At 38.2% G+C, this 26,418-nt stretch overlaps 1 protein-coding gene across 4 annotated transcripts in view; it reads left to right on the forward strand.

Annotated features, from left to right (window-relative positions):
• The first annotated feature begins 1,235 nt into the window (after nucleotides 1–1,235).
• PCDH9 (protocadherin 9) overlaps nucleotides 1,236–26,418 on the forward strand; it is a 675,647-nt gene continuing 650,464 nt past the window's right edge. For all 4 annotated transcript variants that reach the window (XM_053969241.1, XM_053969258.1, XM_053969252.1 and 1 more), the window contains exons 1-2: nucleotides 1,236–1,655; nucleotides 2,878–6,047. In XM_053969241.1, the coding sequence (XP_053825216.1) occupies nucleotides 3,012–6,047 (3,036 nt within the window). In that variant the 5' untranslated portion in view covers nucleotides 1,236–1,655; nucleotides 2,878–3,011. The remainder of the gene's footprint in view (nucleotides 1,656–2,877; nucleotides 6,048–26,418) is intronic.

Here is a 26,418-nt window from a genome sequence, read left to right on the forward strand (position 1 = left end):
ATTCATGCTTCTGAAAACGTTGAAAAAGGCACTACATATAATGCACTATAGATAATGCACTATAATCATCTTCTTGTCACACTTTTGAGGTCACTCATATCATAATACATTGTCATTTTATTACAGTGTCTTCCAGGCATGTGATGCTTCTTTGTGGCTAGCTGGATAATTTACCTGTGTCATTTATGGGGAAGGCGAAACGATCACTTTTATTATTTATCAAACCACAGATAGGAGGAATCTTTTCAAGCTCAATGTTTAAGAAGACAAAACCCAAACCAGCAGAGTAGCTCTCTCCCTCCCTTGACGAGTGTCTCGGCTGACCCTTCGGGAAAGGGAAGGAGAAAGGTGTGCAGGCGTAAATGGGAGCCGAGACAGGGCTGGAGTCAGAGTAGCCTGAATTATAGATGAAAGGGCATGTATTAAATATAAGGCCGAACCGGGCGAAGGCGGGCCGGGGCAGGCGATTGCCTCCGCAACTGCGCGGTGCCGGGTGGTGGCCACCGCTGCGCTCCGCGCCGGGCCCGACTCGCACCACGGGCGGTCGCGCTGCCCCGCGCAAGCGACACCGAGCACGCACTGAGGCATTCCCCGCCCCCCCAACCTCAAACCACACCACCAACCCAAACGCACACCGAGCCCTTATTTCCAAATTACCCTACAGCCACGCGCAAACCCGACGCTGCTTTCCGCCCCCTCCGCGCCCCCCGACCGCGGAGCGCTCGCCCGCCTCCACCCGCGTGTGTCCGTCGCACTCCTCCCGCGGAACGCTCCGCTCCCGCCGCGTCCCCGCATCCCCTCGCCCCCGCCGGTCCCCTCCGCGCGGCGCGCAGCCCCCTCCCGCCCGGCCGGGCCGGGGAGCGACGTGCCCGGCGGCCAATGCCGCGGCCGCGCTCCCCCATCCACCGCCTCCGCCGGCGCGGGCCAATGCGGTGCGGCGGGAGGGGTGGCCTCGCGCCGCTCCCACCCTCCCTCTGGGCTTATTGAGAGTTATATCAAGAATTTCAGTTCAGAGAGAGAGAGGGAGAAGGAAAGAGCGTATGTGAGGGAGAGAGGCTGGGAGGGAGGGAGGGAAGGAGGGAGGGAGGGAGGGAGGGAGGAGGGAAAGCGCCACCGCTTCCTCCCGTCACTAAAGCAATAACCTATTAGGGTTTCTTTTTTTGATTTTTTTTTTTTTTTTTTTTTTTTTTTTTTTTTTTTGGGCAACTGTCACCCCAGAGCTAAAGAGGGAGAAGCACCGCCAGACCAACTCTTGCCATTTCCAGTCAGAAGTTGCAGACTTCATGTAGCTGCCTCTGCTCTGCCAAGAGAGGGACGGGAATGGTGTGCAGTGCAGAGTGGAAAATACCCCCGCTCTAAGAAGTGCACCGGATTTTTCTCTTGCTGTTTGTTTGGGTTGTTGCGTGCACCGTAGGCACCCAAAGGATCGCCGTTTCACAGGAATGAAACGTGGAGAGGATGACTAACGACAGAACTGTGAATTTGTTCCCTGGAGTTGCTAATTTGCCACCCCGAAGCAACACATATCTCGAGGAGGAAGCGTTTGGCTGCTGCTGATTTCTCCAAAACTGGTGGTTTACCAGATGCATTGTGGTGTATCTGCTGGAACAGATCATTGCTTAGCTGCAGCAGATCGTCAAAGGTAGACAACTAACGTAAGTGCAAAGTTACCCTTAAGCTGGAATGCATTTCCTTTAAAGAAAAAAAAAAAAAAAAAAGCCAGCAGGCAGTATATTTATCTAGGGGAAAGAATCAGTGTTTGGGATTCTGTTGATGTTGGTGGGAAAGGCTCACCTACTCGCCGTCTCTGCATCCCTACCTGCATTACTCTGCTGGAAGTAATCACAGGCATCAGTTACCGTGCAGCTTAATGCAGATAAATAAGATTAGTGCTTAGGGCTGCCTAGTTCCGTTAAACTGTAGGTGCTGGCAGCCTTGCACCCCGATAGTGCGTGGTTAGCAGTGCATGCAAACAGAAGTCTGTCAGTCGCTTTCCTTTTTTTTTTTTTTTTTTTTTTTCCACCTGCATTATTAGTCTGCAGTATTTATATGTGGCAGCTGCTAATATCATCCTGAAGGGAGACCGGTGTCAACGGGGAAAGGCTGCACCTTTTTTCCTCCTCATGTCATCAGAAAATATATATTCCCCCCATCTGTAAACATACTTCCTGCTTCTAAGTTACATTTGGAATTTCTAGCCGCCTGATTTAGACTGTGTTTAAAAAAAAAATAAAGTTTTAGGTTATTAAACAGAAGGAGAAGTATCCAACATCTGGAGAAGAAACATTGAGCTGAGAGTGTAAGAAACTGTAAGTCCTGTTATTGTCTCATCAGTTAACAGGGATGTGAAGTAGCCAGTGACGACTGCTGCAGCAGCATGTCCGGGTGGTTATTTCCCAGTACGATAGCTATAGAGGGGCATGCAAGGCACAGTGAGCAGAGAAAAATCTGGTTAGCAAGAGCTAAAAAATACATATGGAAGCAAACAGCAAATTACATTTGGCAGCTGGCATAGCAGTTAGAATCTAGAAGTCGTCCAGGAAGGTTTTTTACTTGCACCAAATGACTGGGTGGAGGAGGGTAGAGGGGGAATGCACTTTATGGATTACATGTGTACCAAGAAATTATTCAGAAAGTACGTATTGAAACAATAGCTACCCTTAATCCTGCAAGTAGTTATTTTCATTCGTGCTCTGAGCAAATGAAAGCAGCCGATGGGATATTGGTGCATTTGTCCGGAAGGCTTGCTTGTAAATGGGAGCAGTAGGAAAATGTACTGCTGGAAGTGTGCATTGCAAAAACAAGTAGTAGTTGGAGATTGTGGATTTATCATGCCTAAAAAAACAATAATGCTGTTCTGTGTGGTTGTGTTGACAGTGATGTCTCCAAATAAGAAATGAGATGTAATGCATCCTGCAGTCCATGCATGCCTCCTCTTGCAAATCGCGCATCATTCCTCTCTGGAAACCTTTAAGTCCTAAAATCTGTGGAAAGAGAATAAAAACATTATCATGGACCTGAGGAATTTTTACCTGTTGGCCGCTTTGATTGCCTGTTTAAGGCTGGATTCTGCTATAGCTCAAGAACTTATTTACACTATTAGAGAGGAGCTGCCTGAAAACGTGCCCATAGGGAACATACCAAAGGACCTGAACATTTCTCATGTCAATGTTGCCACAGGGACAAGTGCCAGCCTTGTCTACAGACTGGTGTCTAAAGCAGGGGATGCACCTCTGGTCAAAGTGTCCAGTAACACGGGGGAAATCTTCACAACATCTAACAGAATAGACAGAGAAAAACTATGTGCTGGAGCTTCCTATGCAGAAGAAAATGAATGTTTCTTTGAACTTGAAGTAGTGATTCTCCCCAATGATTTTTTTAGGCTGATCAAAATAAAAATCATTGTAAAGGATACTAATGACAATGCACCTATGTTTCCATCCCCTGTTATCAATATCTCCATCCCAGAAAACACTCTGATCAACAGTCGCTTTCCAATCCCGTCAGCAACAGATCCTGACACAGGTTTCAATGGTGTGCAGCACTATGAGTTGTTAAATGGGCAGAGTGTCTTTGGACTGGATATTGTAGAAACTCCAGAAGGGGAGAAATGGCCTCAGCTGATTGTACAGCAGAACTTGGACAGAGAGCAAAAGGACACCTACGTGATGAAAATCAAAGTAGAGGATGGAGGTACCCCCCAGAAATCCAGCACAGCTATCCTGCAAGTCACAGTAAGTGATGTCAATGATAACAGGCCAGTCTTTAAAGAGAGTCAAGTAGAGGTCCATATACCAGAAAATGCCCCTGTAGGCACCTCTGTAATTCAGCTTCATGCTACAGATGCTGATATAGGAAGCAATGCAGAAATCAGATATATTTTTGGTGCCCAAGTCGCCCCTGCAACCAAAAGATTTTTTGCTTTAAACAACACCACAGGGCTGATTACAGTTCAGAGGTCCTTAGATCGAGAAGAGACTGCTATTCACAAAGTGACAGTGCTGGCTAGTGATGGTAGCTCCACACCAGCTCGGGCAACTGTCACCATCAATGTCACTGATGTAAATGATAACCCTCCTAACATAGACCTCAGGTACATAATAAGTCCCATCAATGGCACAGTGTACTTATCTGAGAAAGATCCCATCAATACAAAGATTGCCCTAATTACAGTTTCAGATAAGGACACTGATGTGAATGGCAAAGTGATCTGTTTCATTGAGAGAGAGGTCCCCTTCCACTTGAAAGCAGTTTACGACAACCAATATTTGTTAGAGACCTCTTCCTTGTTGGACTATGAGGGCACCAAAGAATTCAGCTTTAAAATTGTGGCTTCTGATTCTGGCAAGCCCAGTTTGAACCAGACTGCCCTAGTAAGAGTTAAGCTGGAGGATGAAAATGACAACCCTCCGATTTTCAGCCAGCCTGTAATTGAGCTGTCAGTTTCTGAAAACAACCGGCGTGGTCTATACTTAACAACTATTAGTGCCACAGATGAAGACAGTGGGAAAAATGCAGACATTGTTTATCAGCTTGGTCCTAATGCCTCCTTTTTCGATCTGGATCGAAAGACAGGAGTTTTGACAGCCTCCAGAGTGTTTGACAGAGAAGAGCAGGAACGTTTCATTTTCACTGTTACGGCCCGAGATAACGGCACCCCTCCTTTGCAGAGCCAAGCGGCTGTGATTGTTACTGTGTTGGACGAAAATGACAACAGTCCCAAATTTACTCATAATCATTTCCAGTTTTTCGTATCAGAGAACTTACCAAAGTATAGCACGGTGGGGGTGATCACAGTGACTGATGCAGATGCTGGGGAAAATAAAGCAGTGACCCTTTCCATCCTGAATGACAATGAAAACTTTGTGCTGGATCCATACTCCGGAGTTATAAAGTCCAATGTTTCTTTTGATAGAGAACAGCAGAGCTCTTATACCTTTGATGTTAAGGCAGTGGATGGAGGGCAACCTTCTCGCTCTTCTACAGCAAAAGTAACAATAAACGTGATGGATGTTAATGATAACAGTCCTGTTGTCATCTACCCACCTTCTAATACTTCTTTTAAGTTAGTGCCACTCTCAGCAATTCCAGGATCGGTGGTAGCTGAAGTCTTTGCTGTGGATATAGACACTGGCATGAATGCTGAGCTGAAGTACACGATTGTAAGCGGCAATAACAAGGGTTTGTTTCGGATTGATCCAGTGACGGGTAATATCACTCTGGAAGAAAAACCAGCTCCTAATGACGTGGGGCTGCATCGCTTAGTTGTCAACATAAGTGATTTGGGTTATCCCAAATCCCTTCATACTCTTGTGCTTGTATTTTTATATGTAAATGATACTGCTGGAAATGCCTCATATATTTATGACTTGATACGCAGGACTATGGAAACACCTTTGGATCGGAACATAGGGGACAGTAGTCAACCCTACCAAAATGAGGACTATCTCACAATCATGATTGCTATTGTGGCTGGTGCCATGGTTGTCATAGTGGTGATATTTGTCACGGTTCTTGTTCGCTGTCGACATGCGTCCAGATTCAAAGCTGCCCAGAGGAGCAAGCAAGGTGCTGAGTGGATGTCTCCCAATCAGGAAAACAAGCAAAACAAGAAAAAGAAAAGGAAGAAAAGGAAATCTCCAAAGAGCTCCCTTTTGAACTTTGTGACCATTGAGGAGTCCAAACCTGATGATGCAGTTCATGAACCTATCAACGGGACAATAAGCCTTCCAGCAGAGCTGGAGGAGCAAAGTATAGGAAGATTTGATTGGGGCACAGCACCACCATCAACCTTTAAGCCTAACAGTCCTGATCTTGCCAAGCATTACAAATCTGCCTCTCCACAGTCTGCTTTTCATCTCAAACCTGACACCCCAGTTTCAGTGAAAAAGCACCATGTGATTCAGGAACTCCCGTTGGACAACACCTTTGTTGGTGGTTGTGACACCCTTTCCAAACGCTCTTCCACTAGTTCAGATCACTTCAGTGCCTCAGAGTGCAGTTCCCAAGGAGGCTTCAAGACAAAGGGCCCCTTACACACCAGACAGGTAAACGAGCACTTTTACTGGTCTATAAGTACTGCATACAAGTGCCCGATCAGCCAGTATTAAAAGTGCCACTGTGTTGTGGGTTGGTTTTTTTTTTGTTGTTGTTGTTTCATTCTAATTTAATTTAGTTAACATTATGGGGGGAAGAAAAAAAACCTTAAACCAAACGCCAAAAACAAGAACAAACAAACAAAAACCTTGACCTCTTTATCATTTACCTGGGGCTTAACCATGTGTTTGCAAAATGCCTCTGATTCTTTGGGTTTTGAAGAATTTTGATTGTTAGAGGACTGTTATGCCTCCGTGCATGTGCGCATACATATGCATAAGGAAAACTGAATTTTTTTTTTTTCTCCCCAGTATTTAACTGTCCAGTTGTAAAATTTATTGGAGAACTGTTTCCGTATGTGCTCAATTTCAGTCAGAAATTTGACTGTTTCAAGGTTGAAGGGATATGTACATTGTTTCAAATTTCAAAGTGAGTTGGCTTGAATTTCTTCTGCTGTTCAAGCTGATTTGGAACCTTGCTAAGTTAGTGTTACTAAAAGGGTTAATTTTTTTTTCCCTAACAAAGACAGCGAAATTTCCAAGTTACTTCATTAGTGAAGCACATGGTTTATTGGTAGGATAAAACTAAGCCATACGTAAGTCTTCCTCTTGTTTGAGTTCAACATGATTTTGTCGTAATAGATGGAAGTTGGTATCACATAGACAGTTTGCTGCATATTTTAAAAAATGGCCAAAGCATACTTTTGAAAGGAGTGCGTTCTCTGAATACATCTGAATTATGCAGGAAAAAGAAAAAAAGTCAGTCCATTGTAAATATTTTCTCATCTTAGTAATGCATAAGTGATCTGACATATCTCATTTTAAACTGTGAAACATGCCATATGAAGAGGGATTAGGAAGCTGAGAGACTCATATTTCAACCAAATCCAGCATTAGGTGTTTTTTTTTTTGTTTGTTTGTTTGTTTGTTTTTCTTTTCCTAAGGTCTAATAACTCCTTGCTAATAAAGATTTAAATGCGGTGCTGTCTTAATTTGTTTTACGGGCGCTCGTCTTGCGGGCTCCGCGGGAGCGCGCGCGCGCGCGGCCCATAGGTGGCGCCAAGGCACCGCGCGGCGCGCGCTGGCCCCGCGCCAGCCCTGCGGAGGCTGCGGGGCCCGGGAGCGCGCGAGGGAGCCCGGGCGCGCAGGCCCGAGTGCGGCCCGCTGTGCGCCTGGGCCGGCCGGCTCCCTCGGCGCTCCGCCGCCACCGAGGCTCCGTCGGTGCTGGGAGTCGCGTCCGTGCTCCTTGCGGGCGCACTGCCCTCCGAGTGATGGTGGTTTGTCTGAATTTATCAGGGATATGGATCCTAGGGAACCAAGCGAGACATATTTAAGCTTGTCTTTGCAAAACGATTTTGACGGTAGCCAAGTTTAGGACAAAGTCATCCTCTTGCTGTTGCATTAGCCTTATCTGAGATGAATGTGCCGTTCCCAGAAGTGTGTCTTGACTTTGCGTGTCTGTAAGGTGTCACACTGACAAAGTGCTAAGAATAAAACAAGCACTTTGGAGGCAGTTCTGCTAAAGTAACTGCTCTGACACAACTCCTTCTTAGGAGACACTGAAAACCCCACAGAAAAATCTCACAAACACCTAATCTCTCTAAGGGACTTTAAAGAAGGGTCTACTCCCTAAGCCATCTTGCAGCACCGTACACACACTGTCAGCATAAGTTAAAAAAACAAAAAAAAACTATTAAAAAAAAACAAAAAAAAAAATTATAGAAGAGCTCTGCAAAGTCTGTGCTTACTTGTCTGAAATTTTCTCCTCAGTTTTAGTTGCAAAACGTTATGCCTCCAAACCACACATTCCTTTTCTCTTCTGGGGTTATTTTAATTTAGGCGTAAATTAGCTTAACAAACTCTATCAGAAAACTCAGACTTAACTCCCCATAGTATCTAGAGGCAGTTGTGACACCCAGAATTTTTTATCTGACAGAATGTGTAAGCTCTTCATGGCAAAATTTTGAACATGAGGAGAAAAAAACTCCTGCACCCCTACAAAAATAACTAGCAGTATTTCCAGAGTTACCTCTGTTCATTACATTAAATACCTTGGTCTCCATTTAATAATATCTGTAATTATAACTATATATGGATCTGATTCAAATTTCACTGAGGTCTTCGTGTATCGTTTTTGAAGTCAGTAGATAATCATGATTGGGATTGCTCCTTGAAAAAGCTGTATTATTATATGTAAATGAAAATACGACTCTTTCTTAGGAAGACAGTTACCTAATCTGACTTTGTATATTTTTATTCTGTGGGGAATTATATAGCGTCTTTTTGGGTTTTTTTCTCCCAATGATGAGTGTTACAGGATGTAGTCTTTTTAGGCTTCCTTGTCAATTTTGGCTGGAGTACTATAACCATCAATGGCAGTAATCATCAACAATCTTCCTGTTCTTCTGTCTGTAATTCCTAAAATTATGATGCATCTTAGCTAATATTCATTTGCACAGGAGGTAAATACACCATTATAGGTCTTTTTAAAAAATTGTGATAGAGTATGGTCTTTAAACAAAAGTATTCAGATTTAAAGATCTTACTGAACAGTAGTGTGTGCTAATGCCACAGCATCTGAAAAAAAATTTTTACAAATTCCTTTAGGAAGAGATACTTAGTTCTGTGCCATTATACTGTTTTCTTCAGGTTTAACATCTGCATCTAATGAGTTGAGTTAGGTTACTTATGTATATTCAGTAACTTGCTTGGTTTTGTAAAGAACATGGGAATTGTTGTGGATGATGTTGATAGGGAAAGATGAAATATAGGATTAATATATGTCTAATAAATACTAGCATCCTCCACCTTAACTTACAATTTCTTTTAGTTCAAGGTAAATGTGCACACACAGTGTGTCTTGCAGATACATTTATGTTAGCAAAAAGCTGTGACCTAAGTCAGCACTTGGACTTCATTCAAGCAAAATCTCAGTGCTTTTGGTGGGCACGTGGCCCTAGAAATCTGTTATAACTGGGTCTTAAATCAAAAAGCATTTAGAATTGAAAATACATTGTTCATTTAAAAAATTTTTAGGTTTTCAGGGAGTTCTGGGTTTTTGGTTTTTCTTGTTTTTTTTTGTTTTTTTTTTTTTTTTTTTTTTTTTTTTTTTTTTGTTTTTTGTTTTTTGTTTTTTGTTTTTTTTTTTTTCGTTTTTGTTTTGGTTTGTTTGTTTTGTTTTTTTGTTTTTTTTTTTTGGTGGGCAATTTCTGTGCAATTATCAATAAATTTACTGGAAATTCTGTGGTTAAGTTTTTACATGTGACTTTGAATTGTACAGACTGATGTTTCATAAGAACCCAGTATGAAAACCAAAGCCTTCTTCAAGTGCCTATCTTGCAGTAAACCTGGTGGATGCTCTGAAAAGAGCATTTTTGAATACTTGAACTTGGGATTGTTCTAAATGCTAATTCACATAATTAGGAGTATGGAAAAGATGTTGCACACCACCAGCTTATATAGCTAAGCTTCCAAAATCAGTGTTATGACTCATAAAGAATACTGAAATCTATGCAGGCTTCTCAATCAGTGTTCTTTTCAGTATTTGATTGAACTTTAAAATGCGCTTCAAATTAGTAAGTCATTACACCAAACAGCTACATAGAAATACAGCAGAAGACGACATGTTGTATTTTTCTATATGAAAGACCTCTTTTGAAAAGCAAATAAACAGACAAAAACTCCTACTCAGTGTCATTAGATTAACAATAGATTAAATAATAAAAGAAATTCAGGCAAATTTACTGTGGTTATTCCAATTTTAAATTGTAACAACTTCATTTAATCAGATTTAAAGCACAACAGTGGCAAATAACACAGGTTTAAAAATATGTATCAGTATAGGTTATGGGCAAAACCTTTAGTCTTCATTCCTAATCAAAATGCATTTAGGCATGTGCTTAACTTTCATTTAACGTAGTAAAACTGAAGCAGATCCTTAAAGTCCAAGTGACTTGAGATGTCTTCAAGAAAAAGTCGTAAGCACACTATAAACACTTTTCTGAATCAAAATGATAATTTAGAAATTTTGGAAATGTGCACAGTTCTAGAAGATTCAGGAAAGTTGAATATATGTTAACACTGTCCTTGTATTTCTGTGCTCTAGTGGCAGAAATTAGGGATTTGGGGCTTGAATAACACATTAGCTACGTTCCATACTAAAGTGTATTTTTAGTGTTATACTTAATAACATAAGCTCTGTAGAGATTGCTTTGTTCCTTTGTTAGCCAATGGACTTCTTGCCTGATCAAGGCAATGAGAAGCCTCAGACTCCTGCTGATCAATGCACATCACTTAAGCTTTATGTGGCAAATATAATTGACGTTATCTTACTCTGGAGTGTTTAAATTTGTAAGTTTGGAGTTTATGTAAGAGAAAAGAAAAGCTGAAAACATTAATGACTCTTAATTTGATACGCTGAGAGTGGCAATTTCAAGGTGCATAAGTTGATGGAAATCTGCATTGGAACAGCAGTGCAGAGCTTACGTCACCTGCAAATATTAAAATTCTGTAACCATAGCATTCCACAATTCTGCGTGCAGTATTATTTTTAGTGGCCTTGTTTCATCACTTAGTATAAATAAAAAATACATACATTCTTTTGTATGCTTAGTTTGGTTTATGTGTTAGCATGGATATTAGTCTTGGGTGAGGACTAGTCATCTGGAAAACTGTCTGCATGTAAAATTCAATTGTTTTCTAGTACTGCATATTTGTATATCTATACTAAAATATTAGAAATGGTGATAATGTACAGTGTACTTTTTTCTATTCTTTTATAACTGAAAAATAGGTTAACAGTTTTCGCTGAACTGTCTAAAGAAATTCATCTTTGAGCTGAGACCAAGCATGGAAATTTCAGCTGAAAAGAATTTATCAGAAAGTTATGAGCATGTGAAAACTGGGAGCTATAATGGATATCTGAACATAATCCTAAGCTACAATACCATTTTCAATAGTGATGGTAGACATGTTAAACTAGAGTAGGGAACATTTTGTGTATACAGATCAGACAGTAAAAGCTTAGTAATCTTCATTTCTCTTTAAATGTTTCCTGTGCATGAGATTTCTATCAGAATCACTGGAATTTCATCTGTCCCGAATATTCAAAGCCAGAGTTTCACATATGCTAAGAAATTTGTGCCACACACGTGAGTGAGAACTGCATCTTGAGAGTTTTATGCTATTGCAATTTTGTGATAATATTCTTCTGTATATAGGAAAAAGGGAGAATCTTTTTAGTTTCCTTTTCAGATTTTCACTTCCAAAGAATCATTTCTTCTAGCACAGCAAAACCATATCAGCCACACTTTATTGACAGCAATTTTATTGTAGCTAGAGGCTTACAGTAAGCTGTTTATTGCTGTTCCCTAACACAGTTGACAGCAATTGGGGAATTAATTTTCTTGCCCCTGATGTGCTTTCTTGGGTATAAACAACAGATGTTAAAGATATGAAAACTGTGACCCATTTACATTCAGCAACTCTTTACGGGAACGGTCTACCTGTCTGAAGTGCAGGTTTCAAGGCCTGAGTAATTTCGCTCCATCAATTCTAGGATTCTTACTTTTGCAATATTATTCTTACTCTACCATTTAATTGCATTGAACATATAGGACTTAACTGACAAAATGGATATATAGTGTTCTGAAAGACCTAACAGGAATTACAGGTGCTACCTAATATTATGGTACCACTTCTTTCACAGAACATTACGGTGGTCTGTAAAATCTATACTCCTAAGTTTTCTCAGTTGCTATTCAAGTATGGTCATGTTGCATACATTCTGTAATGTCCATGTCTTTGGTGAAGAAAAAGAACATACATAGAATCATGTATTATTTTTTCCTTCTTTCAGTTCTTTGGCTTTCTAGCCTGTGGCACTATGTATGTAAAATTATTTATCCCCATACACTGATGTGGGCACTTAATCAGTTCATTTCTGGTTTACATGAGATAACATTCCTTTGAGTGGAAAAATTTACCAGACTGTAGATAAGAGATGAATGGATGCTATCATATTTTACTGAAATGTGGTGGGAGGAGAACATCTTTTGTTAATTTCTGTCTTTTAGAAAGGCATTTGCTATGTACGGGCCTTTAGCATCTTACCTAACTGAGATTTTAAGTGCTAGTCTAGACACAAAATGCATGTTTACTGTTCCCTTACAATTAAAACACCATACAAAAAATTCCTCCTAAAGGAGTTGTAATAGTTTTCTTGCAATGGATTATTTTCTAGTGAGCTATAAACTCTTTTTTGAAGCAGAAATAGCTATTTCTTGCAGAAGACACATTAAATTGATACTGCTACTTTTTCACTGGCTGTGAAATTATGAAAATTTGAAATAAAAAAAAAAATGTTTTGAACAGCAGTATTGTTGTAGCCATACAAACCTATGTATATATTATTCCTGAAACGACTGGGTTTCAGGAAAACAAAAAGGCCACTACAATTTTGGTACAAAATGCATGTTAATCTTTCTAAAAGTATCTGGACATTCAAATCTTGGAATGATTTGGCCTTCCTTCCCAATTTAATTTTTGGGTTTTGTGTATACTCTGAATTATATGTGATAATACAGAGAAAGGTAGTTAAAAATTAGATTTGTAATCATACTGAGGCATTTAAATTGTACCAGTCTAAAAAGGTACCAATTTTTTGCTTCTTTTTTCTTTTGCAGCAAGTGAGGTGGAGGGTGGGGGGAGTGGGGGGAGATTTGTTTTAGAGTGTTGACATGGGTTGTCCTGTATCTTCTGTTGCACAGAGAGAAAATTTTATTATTTTTCATTTGTCAGGAGTTTTTGGTGTGTAGAATGTGTAGTTTCCTATGACCTGATGTTGTAGTTTTACCATTTTTTTTTGTAAAATGTCACTCTGAACTTTTTGTGCACAAATATTACTATTATTACTTGAAAGTTGGTTTGGAAAATGCATGCTTCCTGTTACAAGAGGACTATAAAGAGCCTTTTTCTAGAGTAGCAGTTCGTAATTTGAAGTTGAGTCCAAGCTGGGATAAATCTGCTGGTTTAATCCATCTGCAGCTCTTTTTTAATGTTGACTTCTTTATAAAAACAATAGGACGATATTGAGATAATATTTCCAAAATCTAAGAAATATGTAAAATTAATCATAAGTGAAGTGAATTAAAAATCTTTTTATTTTGAGCTGAATCTGATAAAATGGGAAAGATCAGTAGTCGGATTTTTCTTTCTTCCTTTGCTTCCCACCCTAGGTTTGCAGAAAGGTAGAGTTTTAAAATAACCACCTCTTCCCAGTCCAGAAAATGAAATCAGATATTCTCACTGGCTGATAGCTGAAAGAGAATCACTACTGATATTGATTTATAAAACACTTTGTAGCTTGAAACTGATATTCATTCATTTGCCTCATTCCTTCCAGTGAAATTGTCAGATGCTTCATTTGTAGCTCTGAAGGATGTTCTTACCACCTCCTAGGCTTTCATGTGTTACTAGTAGTAAAAATCTCTTATTGGTTTTCTTTATCATTAAAAAGTGTTAAATATCTGCCTGTACAATATTTTTCATCAAATGAACTAATTTAGCCTATGCCTTGTAAGATCATAGAGCCTTTAAAACACTGAAAAAGTCAAAAGGAAGACCATGCTTCAATTATGAATGGTATTTTGCTATTCTTCCAACCCCTTGTTGATTGGTAGCCAGCAGTAGTATCTCTTAAATGGCTAAGCCTGCTAGATGTAAATATCTATCTCCTTCATAACACATAAAGTTATGGAAACAATTGTCTTTCTGATGAAAAGGTTCTGTAAGATGCATATGTTTCTACATATGACCTTTGTAGCTGCTCTGCTGAACTTCACGGTGAAATACTTTGACCACTGAGGTCTATCTTCTCTTACCAAAAATTTTTTGGAAGAAAGTTTTCACAAAAGCTTGATTTTACAGGAAGGGATGAAAGAGCTCAAGAGAAAGGTGAAGACTAATGAATTTTAAGAGAGCACCTCCTTCCTATGTTGACAGGATACACAGCCTGAAAGGGAATGATACTAAACTCCTGTTTTTAGTAGATTTCCATTCAGTGAGATAGGTTTTGGGAATATTGTTGTTATTCCAGCCCCTCTTCTTGCAGCATGTGATGAATATATCATGATTGCTTCAGGTGCCCAACTTCTGTTGGTGGATCTAACCTTATTTCTGTAAGTGATGTTCACAGAAAATATCATTGGTACAGTTTTCACCAGTACACTTAGCTGGTAGTGCCTCCGCACACAGTGCATTTTGCTTCTGTTGAAACTATGGTAGGATTAATCTTGTCTGACTTCTAATTCTGTAACAAATCTAATCTGCTTCAGTGGGTTTGTGATTTACCCCACCCTGAAGAAAATACGGTGCTTTAAGCTGAGTGACATAGTTGAGCAGCACAGCTTGGTGAGATGCATCCCACGTCCAGTGAAGAGTATAATTTAGTGTGATCCATTTTCTTCACTTTCCTGATGAAGAGCATTATCTAGTCCATTTTTCTCACTGAGGTCAAGAGAAGGTTTTAAGGTTATGCATTTCTTTAAGTGAAGGTATTGTTTGAATAGTGCAGGTGGGCACAAAAATGTATAGGCACAGTTGCCTTTGGGAAAGTCTTCTTTAGATTATGACTTAAATTTAAAGGCTTCCAAATTAGCAGAAAGATTCTTACTGACTTTTTGTTAAATCCTTATCTGGCCATCAGCTATCTATTTTAGTAAGACAGTGCAATGAAACATCAGTTATTTTGTTTTGGTGCTGTTCTGAGTATTTCTAGTTTTCCTCAGCACTGCACATTCCTTGGTACCTTGTTCTGTGAACCTTAATACAGGCCATTCACATTATAGTGTAAAAATGTTTCTTTTACCTCTCTGGTAAAAGGTATGTGCCTATAGCAGTATGAATTTTCAGTCAGTTGTCAGACTGTCTCACTTTCACCATTGCAAAAATACAGGTCAAAATATCAGTGACATGCTATGTTACCGCTAAGAGAATTTGAAATTGCCTTCAGTTTGTGACAACAGTACTCTGATGGTGTTGAAGTCTGCAGCATCCAGAGCAGCAGGATACCACTTGCAAAGCCCTAGTCATCTCCTGTATTTTTAACTACTTCCAGATAATTAAGAAACAAACAAAAAAGTACAAAACCCCCAACCAAACAAAAACAACCAACCAACCAACATCCTCCCCCCCACATTAAATCTGCATCTGCTAAAGACAATACACATTGCCTGTTGAAATTTAATCTCTCTGCTGTACAGGAGATGGACATTGCTATTTGAGATTTCATCAGTTTCATTGCAGAAAGCTGTTACATTTGTCAAACATTTCAGTTTGAAATGAACACCTGATTTTTTGCCTTTGTATGCTACAAGATACAAGGTAGTCAATCAACAGAAGTACAAAATGAGACAAGATAGGTGATCTGCTGCTGTGACTGGTATTTTTATTTTACAACATCTTTTTTCTTTCTCAAACTTAAACATGGCAATATTTTTCTATAGTGGGGTAACAGATGAGAAACATGGATATAACAAAGGTCACTCCAGTCCTGTTAGTCTTGGCTTCTAATGCCCATTCTGTTGAGAGCACTGGTACAGTCCAGGTGGACAATGGAGCTGTGGGTATGAATTTTATGAATGTCCATCTTTTATTAATGTCCATCTGTACGACTTTTATGAATGTCCATCCTGTGTGAATGAGATGAAAATATGAATGATACTTAAATACATTTAATTTTGTTATTTTTCATTCTTGCTGTAGTTTTAATGCACTGCAACAAACCTCATGCAGCCCAAAGAATATAACCAGTAGGGCAGGACAACTTCTGGGTGGGCTGTGTAGACTTTCAAATTGCCTCTAGGCAAAGTGGGCTCCCGAACCTTCAGCAAGTAATTTGAATCCTGTTAAATTTTTGGGGTTTTGATGTTCTTCCCTCAGTACAAATCAGAACTTTTGTTTCTTAATGTGATTTTTTCAAATTTTGGACTAAGAAATGGGCAAAAGCATACGTGCTTTTTGAGAGGTTTGAGAAACTGATGCACTTCTATGGTTTTGTGATGCGTGTATTGATAGCATCCCCACTGAACATCCCTGGATTTCAGTATCACTCAGCTTTGCTGAATCTAGGCTTTGGCCCTCTTCTGTGCTTTAGCAGTTGATTAAGAAATATTCTAATCCATCTCAGAGTACCGAGAAACTAATGGCTTGTGAAGTATTTTAGTCTACAAGCTTCCACTATAAATGATATGAAAAATAGTGTCATTTGGCTGATGCTTGAATACATCTCTTTCTTTTATGAGATACTTTCTCTGTCCTTTCATGTTTCTCTTTTTATTCTCTTCTTTTATTCTCCGAGAATGTTTATTTTTGTAAAATATGCACATATTAGAAATCTGAGTTTCCCCCTCAAATACATAATATCACAGTGCAGAAGTGGCACATTTTATGTACAATCTGTTCTAGTACACCCAACTCATAACCACACATTGCTTGTGTCCACCCAAAGACTTTTAATGAACCATGCTCTCTAAGATTCAAGGATTTGAAACATTTGGAAGCATATTTGTATAGCAGCATAATATGGGAAGCCATTCTATATGTGTTGTAGTTAAAACAAGCAGACAAAATAATTATTTCATATATGTTTTTATTTGCTCACTTTTTAAAATTTTCTTTTTATAAGACCATTCATACTTCTATATATGGCATAATGCAATCACAATTTTTAGTAGGTGTGCTATCTCACAGACTTATGCTAGAAAATTGATTCTGAAAGAAAAGAAGAAGAAGAAATGTTAATCACAAAGCAGAAGAGTGGAGATTGCAGCTCAGTAACTGGATAGTGCTTCTTGAGTTCAGCAATTTGAAAGGGAGATTGGGAGGAGAGATGAAAACATTCATATATCTTTACATTTCAAAATGGTTTAAAGATGACTGAACTTGTAGGAAAACTTATTCTTTAATAAGAAAGCTGGCAGTGCCGCTATGATATACAGATTATCAGTGATCCTTGAGTCTACTTCTTCAAAGCAGTGTGCTGAGCACTTTTCAGCAGAGCAGTTCCATTCAGTGCCTGCTGAAGCTTTATAGATGGTGCAGATCACCTCCAGACAAAGTACTTCTCGTTGTTAACTATGATATTTATGTGTCAAAAGTATGTCACAGAAGTAATTCTCAATTTTAGAACTTCCATTCTGTGGATCAGTGGTGACCACATTAAAAAATGCTCTGCATTCGCTGTCTCACACTTGGTATTATTTAACATTTTCATGTCCTAGTGCTAAATAGCAGCCTTAGTTGTATTCAGTATTGTGGAAATTCATTTCAGTAAGCCTCTAGCTACTGAAAAGTGTTATATCTTACATCCTGCTGTCCTCAGTAAAGATAGTTGGGGGTCAGGGTAGCCGTCTGCACTGTGTGCTCCTGCTTGCTACTGCTCATGACATTTGGCATCTGACAGGGATGCTGTGATAGCACCTTCAATTAAAAGCCACAAGGCAACAAGCATAACAAAGAGAATCCTTAAGAATGCTTAACATTACACCATTCCTTTGACTTGAATAAAACCAGCATGAGAATAAATTGCCTGTGTTAACTTAATTGTGATCTTCACCTAAGCACTACCCATGAGACCTTAGACCCAGCAGAAAACGCTAGTGGGAATATCAGGGGCTTTTTCTGAGATTGCTTAGATTTATCATATTTCTGTTAGAAAACACTGACACAATTTTATTCCAGCTTTAAAGCCTTAAGCTTTTGCTGCCTGTTTCAGGTTTTCATTACTTTTATGTCTATATGGTTACACAGATAATGAAAGACAAAAAAAGCCTGCATATCTCTGCATGTAACACTGCTTTGCAACTATATAGCACCTCATTAGTTTTTTTCAGTATCAGAGATAAGTTAGCATTCTGTCATGAAGTCTGAACTGCCACCACATCTCGCTGAAGCTTATAAGCCATGCCATAGTAGCTTTCAAAAAGCGCATTAACTCTTGCAACAGTAGATTCAGCCTTGTAAACACAAAGAACTCATATGGGTCTACCTGTGAAGCCAATTTGTTTGACATTTTCTTCTGTAAATTTTGCTGCTCTTAGAAATCTTTTGAAACGGAAAGGGAGAAATTTCAGTTTTGTCTCTTTTTGCACTGAGGTAAACCTAACCTCATTTACACTTGGGTTGTGCTGTACACTCATTACTTTTTGAACATGATGTGCCTTTTTCTCAGCTTTAAAGTTTCTATCTTCACTGAAAAAAAAATGTGTTTTATATCAAGATTACTGTTGTGAGGTATCTGCTTAAATGTAAAATCCTTGTGGAGACAAGAAGGAGGTATTTTGTACCTTACTGTAGCTGGTCAAGGTCAGCCTGGAACAATTCACTTGGGGTTGATCTCTACTGGCTATGTACAGATGAATCTACAATACTTTATCATTAGCAGGATTTTCTACTGCCTTACCTACTTCAGTGTGAAATCATGCTGCACGGTCTTGCAGTGAGGTGCCTTTAAGGGTATGATTTACGAGTGTACTTACTCTAGGTCCTTTAACACTTCTCATGTGGTGCCAAGTGAGTCTGTCCTACTGTCTGGAAAAACCATACAATTTGGTCCTGTGGTTGAATTAAAGTCCTTGGACTTTCACATATAATACTGATGATATTAGCAGAGGTACCCCTAAGTGTTTCTGCCAGGCTTGCATCACCATCTGGTGTAATTCCAATGCATTTTCATACATCTTCAATGTCAGTGTTACTGTTCTGCAAACTGTGCTAGATTGCCAATGATTGCAGCTGCATACAATGGCTGTAACTCAGTCACCCCCTAAGGCGGAGTAATATGAATCACCAAAATCAAACATTAATACAGCGCAAGCCATTACTTTGTGATGGTAATGGTATAGATGTGCCTGTATTCTATTTTTACTAAAGTAAAACACAGTATTTTGTAGGAAGCATGATCAGAATAAAACATTCCATACATGGTCTACTCCACGTTGGCAATAAATGTTCCTGGTAGACTAGGAACAAATGTCAGCTCCTTTGCAAGTGAGGTGAGCAGTCCTGGGCATGAGTTGCCTTCTTGGAGTTTTTTGGTTCTGTAGCTTAAGTCTGCCTGTTCCTAAGAATGCTCTTCTCAGTGTATGTCTTCCACCTTTTGTAAGTTTCTCCTGAAACTGTCCATAGGTTTGGGGTTTATAGTTCTTAAAATGTTCCTTTGTATTGTCTCATCTCTTTATTTTTGAGCTGATCTTAGTGAATTTTTTAGATATTTTTTACTTCTAAACTTTCTAGGTAATTTGCTTGCCTCATATACTGCGCAGGTGTTCCACCTATCCTCTCATTTTTAATATATTTTTATTAGCATTATTTTCCCCCATCAATCTACCTACAAGACCACATATTTGATACAGTCAGTAGTTACTCAGTGTGAGACATTTTCCATTCACATGTGATACCTGCTGGCTGCTGCTTCCAATTATGCCATATGCTGGAAAGCTGAGCTGTTGAAGTATTGGAGTGAATGTTATAATCAAACTAGTTAAGAAGTAGCAGTGTGTCTCATAAAGGGTTCTGGACAATGTCTGATTTCTGCCATAAGCAAAATACTGACAAGTCCTGCTTTGTTTTGCTGCTTTTTCAGGTGGCAGAGAGCTAGACATACATTCATTATATTGTAAAATCATAACCTTCGAGATCTTGCTGAATCTGCCCTACAGCTATTTATCACATGATTGCAGGGAATGAAAATAACATTCTCCCTTCTACTAGGAATATGTTGCTAACCTTGGGGCAAGATAGTGCATAATTTTATGTGTGCCTAGTCTTGCTGTTATATATAGACTGTTTTGAGATGAATCAGTGTTATCATTTCCCAGAATTTAGCACTAGTGCTTTAGCAGAGCCAAGGAGATTTCATATACTTAGGCTCTTGGCTACAATAGTGACCAGGGATCTCAAGTCTGAGTCACATTTATATTAATGCCATTTTATAGTCATGGACAAAGGCCAAAAAGATGCTAATATCATTTGCTCCTAAGTTATTTTATTTTTTATAGGTGAAGCTGCATGTAACTCTACTTACTCCAAGTAAAGGCTATCTGAACCCAATTCTTATTTCATATTAATTAATTTTGTACTTGGGAAATCACAACTGTTTCCCTGATGATTTTGCTTGTAATCAAGAGTTGAATCTGTCTCCTCCTGTTTGTGTGATAATCCCTCTTTCTTCCTTCCACAAACAGGCTGAAGGAGATGCAAAGATCTCTAACACTTTTTTCTGTCCTGTGGCACCCATCCTTCTCTTGCAGCTTCTTGAGTAGTAGCTGGGTTTGAAAAAGAAGCAGTAATTCACTTTAAATAGCAAGAATTATGGAAGCTGAAGCTCAGTCCCTTCTCACAATTGCCAGTTTAACCTCTGAGCTGCCAAGCTGCTGCTTTTCTAAGTATAGCTCTCCTATAGCTGTGTAACAAATACGCAGCTCTGACTTCTTGATTTGGTCTGTTTGCAGGATGGTATGCCTGGAGTAGTTTTAAGCACATTGAAATAATCTCTGATACTACATAGACATTGTCTGTCATGGCCCACTTTTGAGCTACTTATGCATATAGACAACATTTTTTAGTGTTGTCTAAAGAGAAACCTTTCTGGAAGAAAATTTCCAAGCTATGTAAATTGAGTTTCAGGTTTTAGTGTCTGTGATACTTTAACATCTTTAGAATAGCAGGACAGCATGAAATTAACAGAAAAAGTCTGAGGCGGATACTGATGGAAACTGTTGAATGTGCAAATCAGACTACATCCACCGTTTTAAGAAAATACATACTTCTGAGTGTTGTTATGATAGTCTATGCCCTTAACAGGAACTTGTACAGTTATAAAATATATGCTATTTTCTAATCACAGGGGACAAAATAATCACATTTCTAGTCCACGGGTCTGTGATATTTTTAAGTAGTTTAACACAATGGTAAAATGCTTTGTACTTAATCCAAACCCACTGGAGCTTCAGATTATGCTGTTCCAACTTGATGTGTGAATTTTCTTCAGGGAATTCCTAGTTGATTAAAGATAAAAACTGATATCGGGAAGGGAAAAGTTTGGTTTTATTGTCTTCTGTAGTGAGTTAGCTGTCCCAAAATATAGGTATAAAAGCAGGAGTCCACTTCTTCAGACTCATCTGAGGCAAACATAACAATTTTAAATTTTGCAGAACATACTCGGGCAAAGTGCCCATTTATTTTATTGAGAATTTTGCCTGATTAAGAACTCTTTCCCCCTTATCTCTGAGTTTCTTGGACAAACTCTGTTGACTCTGATCCAGTAATGTAGAGCAAGCTTCTTTATCTGGCACATTAAATAAAAGCTCAGCTGGGAGAGGAATGCAGTATTTTGTCTTTGCATTTCAATTGAGTCAAACATTCTTTTAAGCTCAGGTTGTGAGAATCATTTTCAAGCAATATAACATCATACACAAACTCAGGTGATAGATGCTTGGAATGAATACAAGTGTATGATGGGGCACATCTTTCCTGTTAATAAAAACAAAAATAAGTAAGTGCAGCATTCAGACTCCCTTATTCAGTTCTGTCAAGCAATACTTGTTTTGACTTCAGCACTCCTGCTGTTTGGAGTCATGGACCTTTCTTTTTACACAGATAGGATATTATCCTAATCTGCATGCTGGGAAAAAGTCCAGTTGAGAGTAGCTGAAATTCTAAAAGATGTTTCACTTTTGACCACATCCCCACATCCCAGTTTTGAGATAAGATTGCTAATGTAGGAAGGCTTGCTACTTCTGGAGTTGTGGAGAGTATCTTGAACCTCTTTCTTAAAACTTTTTTCCTCACATTTTGATTTCTTTTTTCTGTGAAAATTGCTCATGTTTCTGTCAGTGTAATAATGAAAAGAGTTGCACTTTTTATTTCTCAAAAAAATGATTATTTTTTTTGCAGTTGTACTGAGACTTCAAGCTCTGCCAAAAATCTGAATAGAAATCACCAAATGTTCTGTAATTCTTTAAGCAATTACCGTTGAATGCACACACTGTTGTTCAAAATGCTGTAAATACATAAAACTTCAGCAAGAAAAATCTAGCACAAATCAGAAACAAGTAACTGATGCAACTACTAACATACATATTTTTAATTTTAAAACATATGAATTCTGAAACATAAATACATTGTCAGTAAACCCATGAGTGATCTAGTTATCGTTTTATCACATGTTGAATGAGGGGAGGCTGCCTGTGCGCTGAATGCTTGTAAGCTAATTTACCTCGCAGGAGTACCGACAATACTCAGTCTAATATACAGAAGTACTTGCTAAGAAGCTTACCAAAACAATATGGTGGGTTTAGACTAAAATCATACCAGAAGGTCCATCCTTCAGTTCTCTGAATCATAAGAAGAAACAGATTGTTTCAAATGGAAGTTGAGTAATAACGTAATCTAACCAATCTCCACTTTGGCAGAGTCAGCATAGGATGGCTGAGGTTTTTCTCCTTATTCTGAGTTAACATATTTATTTGACAGAATACTGAAGAACTGACCATTTTAATTACGAATATGTTTTCCCAAAAAGCAAAACTCTTGATAGGTTCAGGTGAATCTTTATTGGTGGGTCGTTACATAATGCTCCTCAGGGTCAACCAGCAGGGTGAACCAGTTGATGGTATCAGCCCACTCTTGGAAGCTGCAATATTTAAGGCACCACTGGAAAAAAGTAGGTACTTGCTTCCTTCACAGTTTTTATTGCTTTCCCTAAAGCCTTCTGTCCATGACTCTTCTTGAACTGCGAAGTCCATGAAGTTTTTTCTTCTGGGGCTTGGGAACTGTCACTTTTTAGAAATCTATTGATTAAAGTTTTGTGCCCCCGTGTTTTTTTTTTGTTGTTGTTGGTTTTTTTTTTTTTTTTTTTTCTTTTTTTTTTTTTCTGATGTTACAGGCTTAGCTTTTCTGCTTCTTTAGGGCACTTTGGCTTTTCTTCCTACTTTCTTCCTATCTAACCAACTGTAGCAAAAGTATTCTTACTTTTCTCTGCAGGCCTACTTTTTTTTTTTTTCATCTTTGCATTATTTCCCAGGAGAATGAACAAATAATCCCATGAAGTAACCATTATCTGTTAGGAAGTGAATCATACATCTGTTGTATGTTACTGGCTCATGCTGTTTTATCAACAGTCAGTATTAAATATGTAGGCATAATTAGCATATTTGGGTTTGGAATTTTAAAATAGAAAAATTTCCTGTCCCCTAAACCAATGCATTTAATTCTGTCTCAATGACAGCTCTTTCAAACAGAACAGGCAAAAATACTTACATGAGATATATTGTTGCATAGCTCCTGAAAAAAAAAATTAAAAAATTATTTATAGTGGTACTATAGTAGTATATATATAGTAATGGTACATAAAAGTATATATATATAATTGTTTATATAATTTTAAGTGGTTTACAATACAGAAATACCAATATTACTCTTTCAGTAAAGGGTAAACTGAGGTATAGTGAAATAAAATCTTACAGGTGACACTTATTTTCGAAGTAAATGGTAGAACATGGATTAAAAACTATGTACATCCTATGCAGAAGCGCTTATATAGAAAAATAAAATTGAATTAGATGTAAAGTGTTAATGGAGGAAAACATAGCAGTTTTAGAAATCTGGGATGCCAGTACCACATCAGCAGCTATTTGCATAGTATTGTCAGGGACAACTGTTCTGTAGACAATTCAGTGAATCAGAGCTGTTTGATTAATCAAATCAAGTCTCTGTTGAAGCAATGCAGAGAGGTTATGTCTGCTGGCAGTCTGATTTGAAATCACATGTTTATGGATTAATGAACACAAATCAATTGCTTCTAAGCCCCTTTTCAAGCAAAATCCTAGGTCTTTAGAAATGTAGCTAAGTAGGGAATGATTAGCCTGGTCTGACAGCACAAGTGAGAATTTATCTCCTCAAAATACACTCTTTACAATTAAAGAAAATCCAAGCAATTAAAAGGAGCCAAAACAAAGCAAAGAACAACATTTGCAAGTCATGTTTGCTATTTTATTAACATATGGTAATGTAAGCAATCTGTAATCATAGTTACATTGCATTCTAATTGAACAATAAACTTAACAGAACTATTTCATATCAGCTGAGGATCTGTTCCACAATCCGTGTTTTAAAAAGCAGTCCGGCCTCATCTCCAGATGACCCTTACATTTTAATTTATAGGAAAAAAAGAAAGAAAGAGGTATTCTTTCTTTCTTAGCAGTAGTTGTTCATTATATTATCTTTAAAAAATGTGAACAATGTACATATTATAAAAGGAAGTGTGTAATCCATTTGAGCATAAAAGGAAGTTCTGCTTTTATAGGAATTGACTCAGAAATAATTCATGTACAATTTTGCATTCCCTTGGTCTCTCTCTTCTCCTAGAGGGCTCTGCTTTGGTTAGATACTAAATTAGTTATATCTAAATGCCATCTTTGTTTCTGCCCCCACTGAGCTTAACAGTTAATTTTCCTAGCTAGAATAAAGAAATCCTTGCTTTCATATTTTATCCCATCCCCATGGTGCAGTAGACCAATAAGAAGCATCTGGTTCTTACCGAGTTAAGCGAATAAAAGCACTTTTCTGAAGAAAATTGGCTGGCTTTCACACACCACAGAAAAAAATCATCAATTAAAAATGGAAACAGCTGGAAATTAACATCTTCCTCTTGTTGAAGGTGAATATTAAACTGCTTCTGATTATACTTTCATTTTCTTTCTTTCAAGATAATCATTATTATTTTACAATTACACTTTCACATCCTAAGGTAATAGTGATAATCTTACCTGCTTGGGTTTTTTTTTTAAAAACTTGACTATGTGTAACATTTTATTTAAAACTAGCTGTACTGGCTTTGTGCACAGCATAACTGAGTCCTAACTTCATTGAGAATAAAATTTTTGTCAGAACAGTTTAGGGTTAGCAAAAGATTTGCATTAAAATCTCTGGGAATTTTGCATTTTATATGAAGAGCTTTTGAAAAACCTCACTTTTGCCTCATAAACTCATAAAGATCACAGAACAAAATTCTAAGGATGTCGTCTGCTATTTCACTTGAAACGTGATTTAATCTGGAGGTTAGAATATTTTAAATGGAAACATTAGGGATGACAGTTGTTAATCTGAAAAAAAACCCAACCCAACACCAAAACAAAAACAGCAAGGCTTCAGCCACTCTCTTAAAACTTTAAGAGGTAGATACTGTTTTGTGCAAGGAGAAACTCCATGAACTGACCTCTGATGAAGTTTCATACTATGTCATCATCTTAAAGTCATGACTCTTTTAGTGTGTAATAGTGAATAATATCTTTTAGCTGCTTACTTTAGTGATAATTATTTAATTTCATTTTGGCCAATTAGTTCCATTAATTTAGGTTGATTGGCTGGTGTAGATTTTCTAGTTATTTTGGTTACATTAGTTTAGTTGGGCCTAAATAATTCAAACAAGGAGAATATGAGGCCAGTCATCATGTTGTCTTGTGACTGTACATGTGCATGTATAGATGTGAGAACAGGTATATATATATGTGCTTGTGTGTACAGGATTACATGTACCTATTGAAATACTGAGGATTCTGCTTCAGAGAGAAGGCATGATGGTGGCCAAAGGTACATTATTCATTTTGTCTAATGAACATGCACTGATACGTATTTAATAGCTAAAGAGTTATCAGAAGTAAATTCAAAGTAATTTTCAATAGTTTTATGAAGACAAACATAATTTCTCTTGTTAATAACCCAAAAGTACTTCATGCTGTCCAGTTGAGTAGTTAACCAAGTCCTCATACAGTACTGGACAATCTCTGTTTATGAAAACAGCTGAAGATCTAATTTCATGACATTTGAAGATTTATTTTACAGAATAAAAACAGAAGGCAAATGTTACAATGAACCATCTGAAAATCCAGTGCAATTGCAGTCCAAATCAATGTGAGGCTTCTCCCACAGAGACCTATGGCGTATATACATCAAAGGTGAATATATTCTGTAGGAATGCCTTTAAACAAAAGCATGATATAAGACAGATGAGATGAACACTCGTGACCTTTGTAACTCTCAGGTTCCTCCTTAGCAAGCAGTTCCCTGGCTGAATCCCAGTTGCTTACAGTCTAAATGAGAATAAAACACATAGGGACATCCCTAAGGCATCAGCAATATGGTTGGAGGGAGTTTCTAACTGGAGGAGATCATGAGGCACCTCCACATGGGTATTTCTGATTCCATTTGTGTTAGTTGCATTTTACTATTTGTTTCTGGATGTGAAAGTCCTCAGCATTGCAAC

Source organism: Vidua macroura, chromosome 2 (assembly GCF_024509145.1).
Source record: "Vidua macroura isolate BioBank_ID:100142 chromosome 2, ASM2450914v1, whole genome shotgun sequence".
NCBI classification, from domain to species: domain Eukaryota; kingdom Metazoa; phylum Chordata; class Aves; order Passeriformes; family Viduidae; genus Vidua; species Vidua macroura.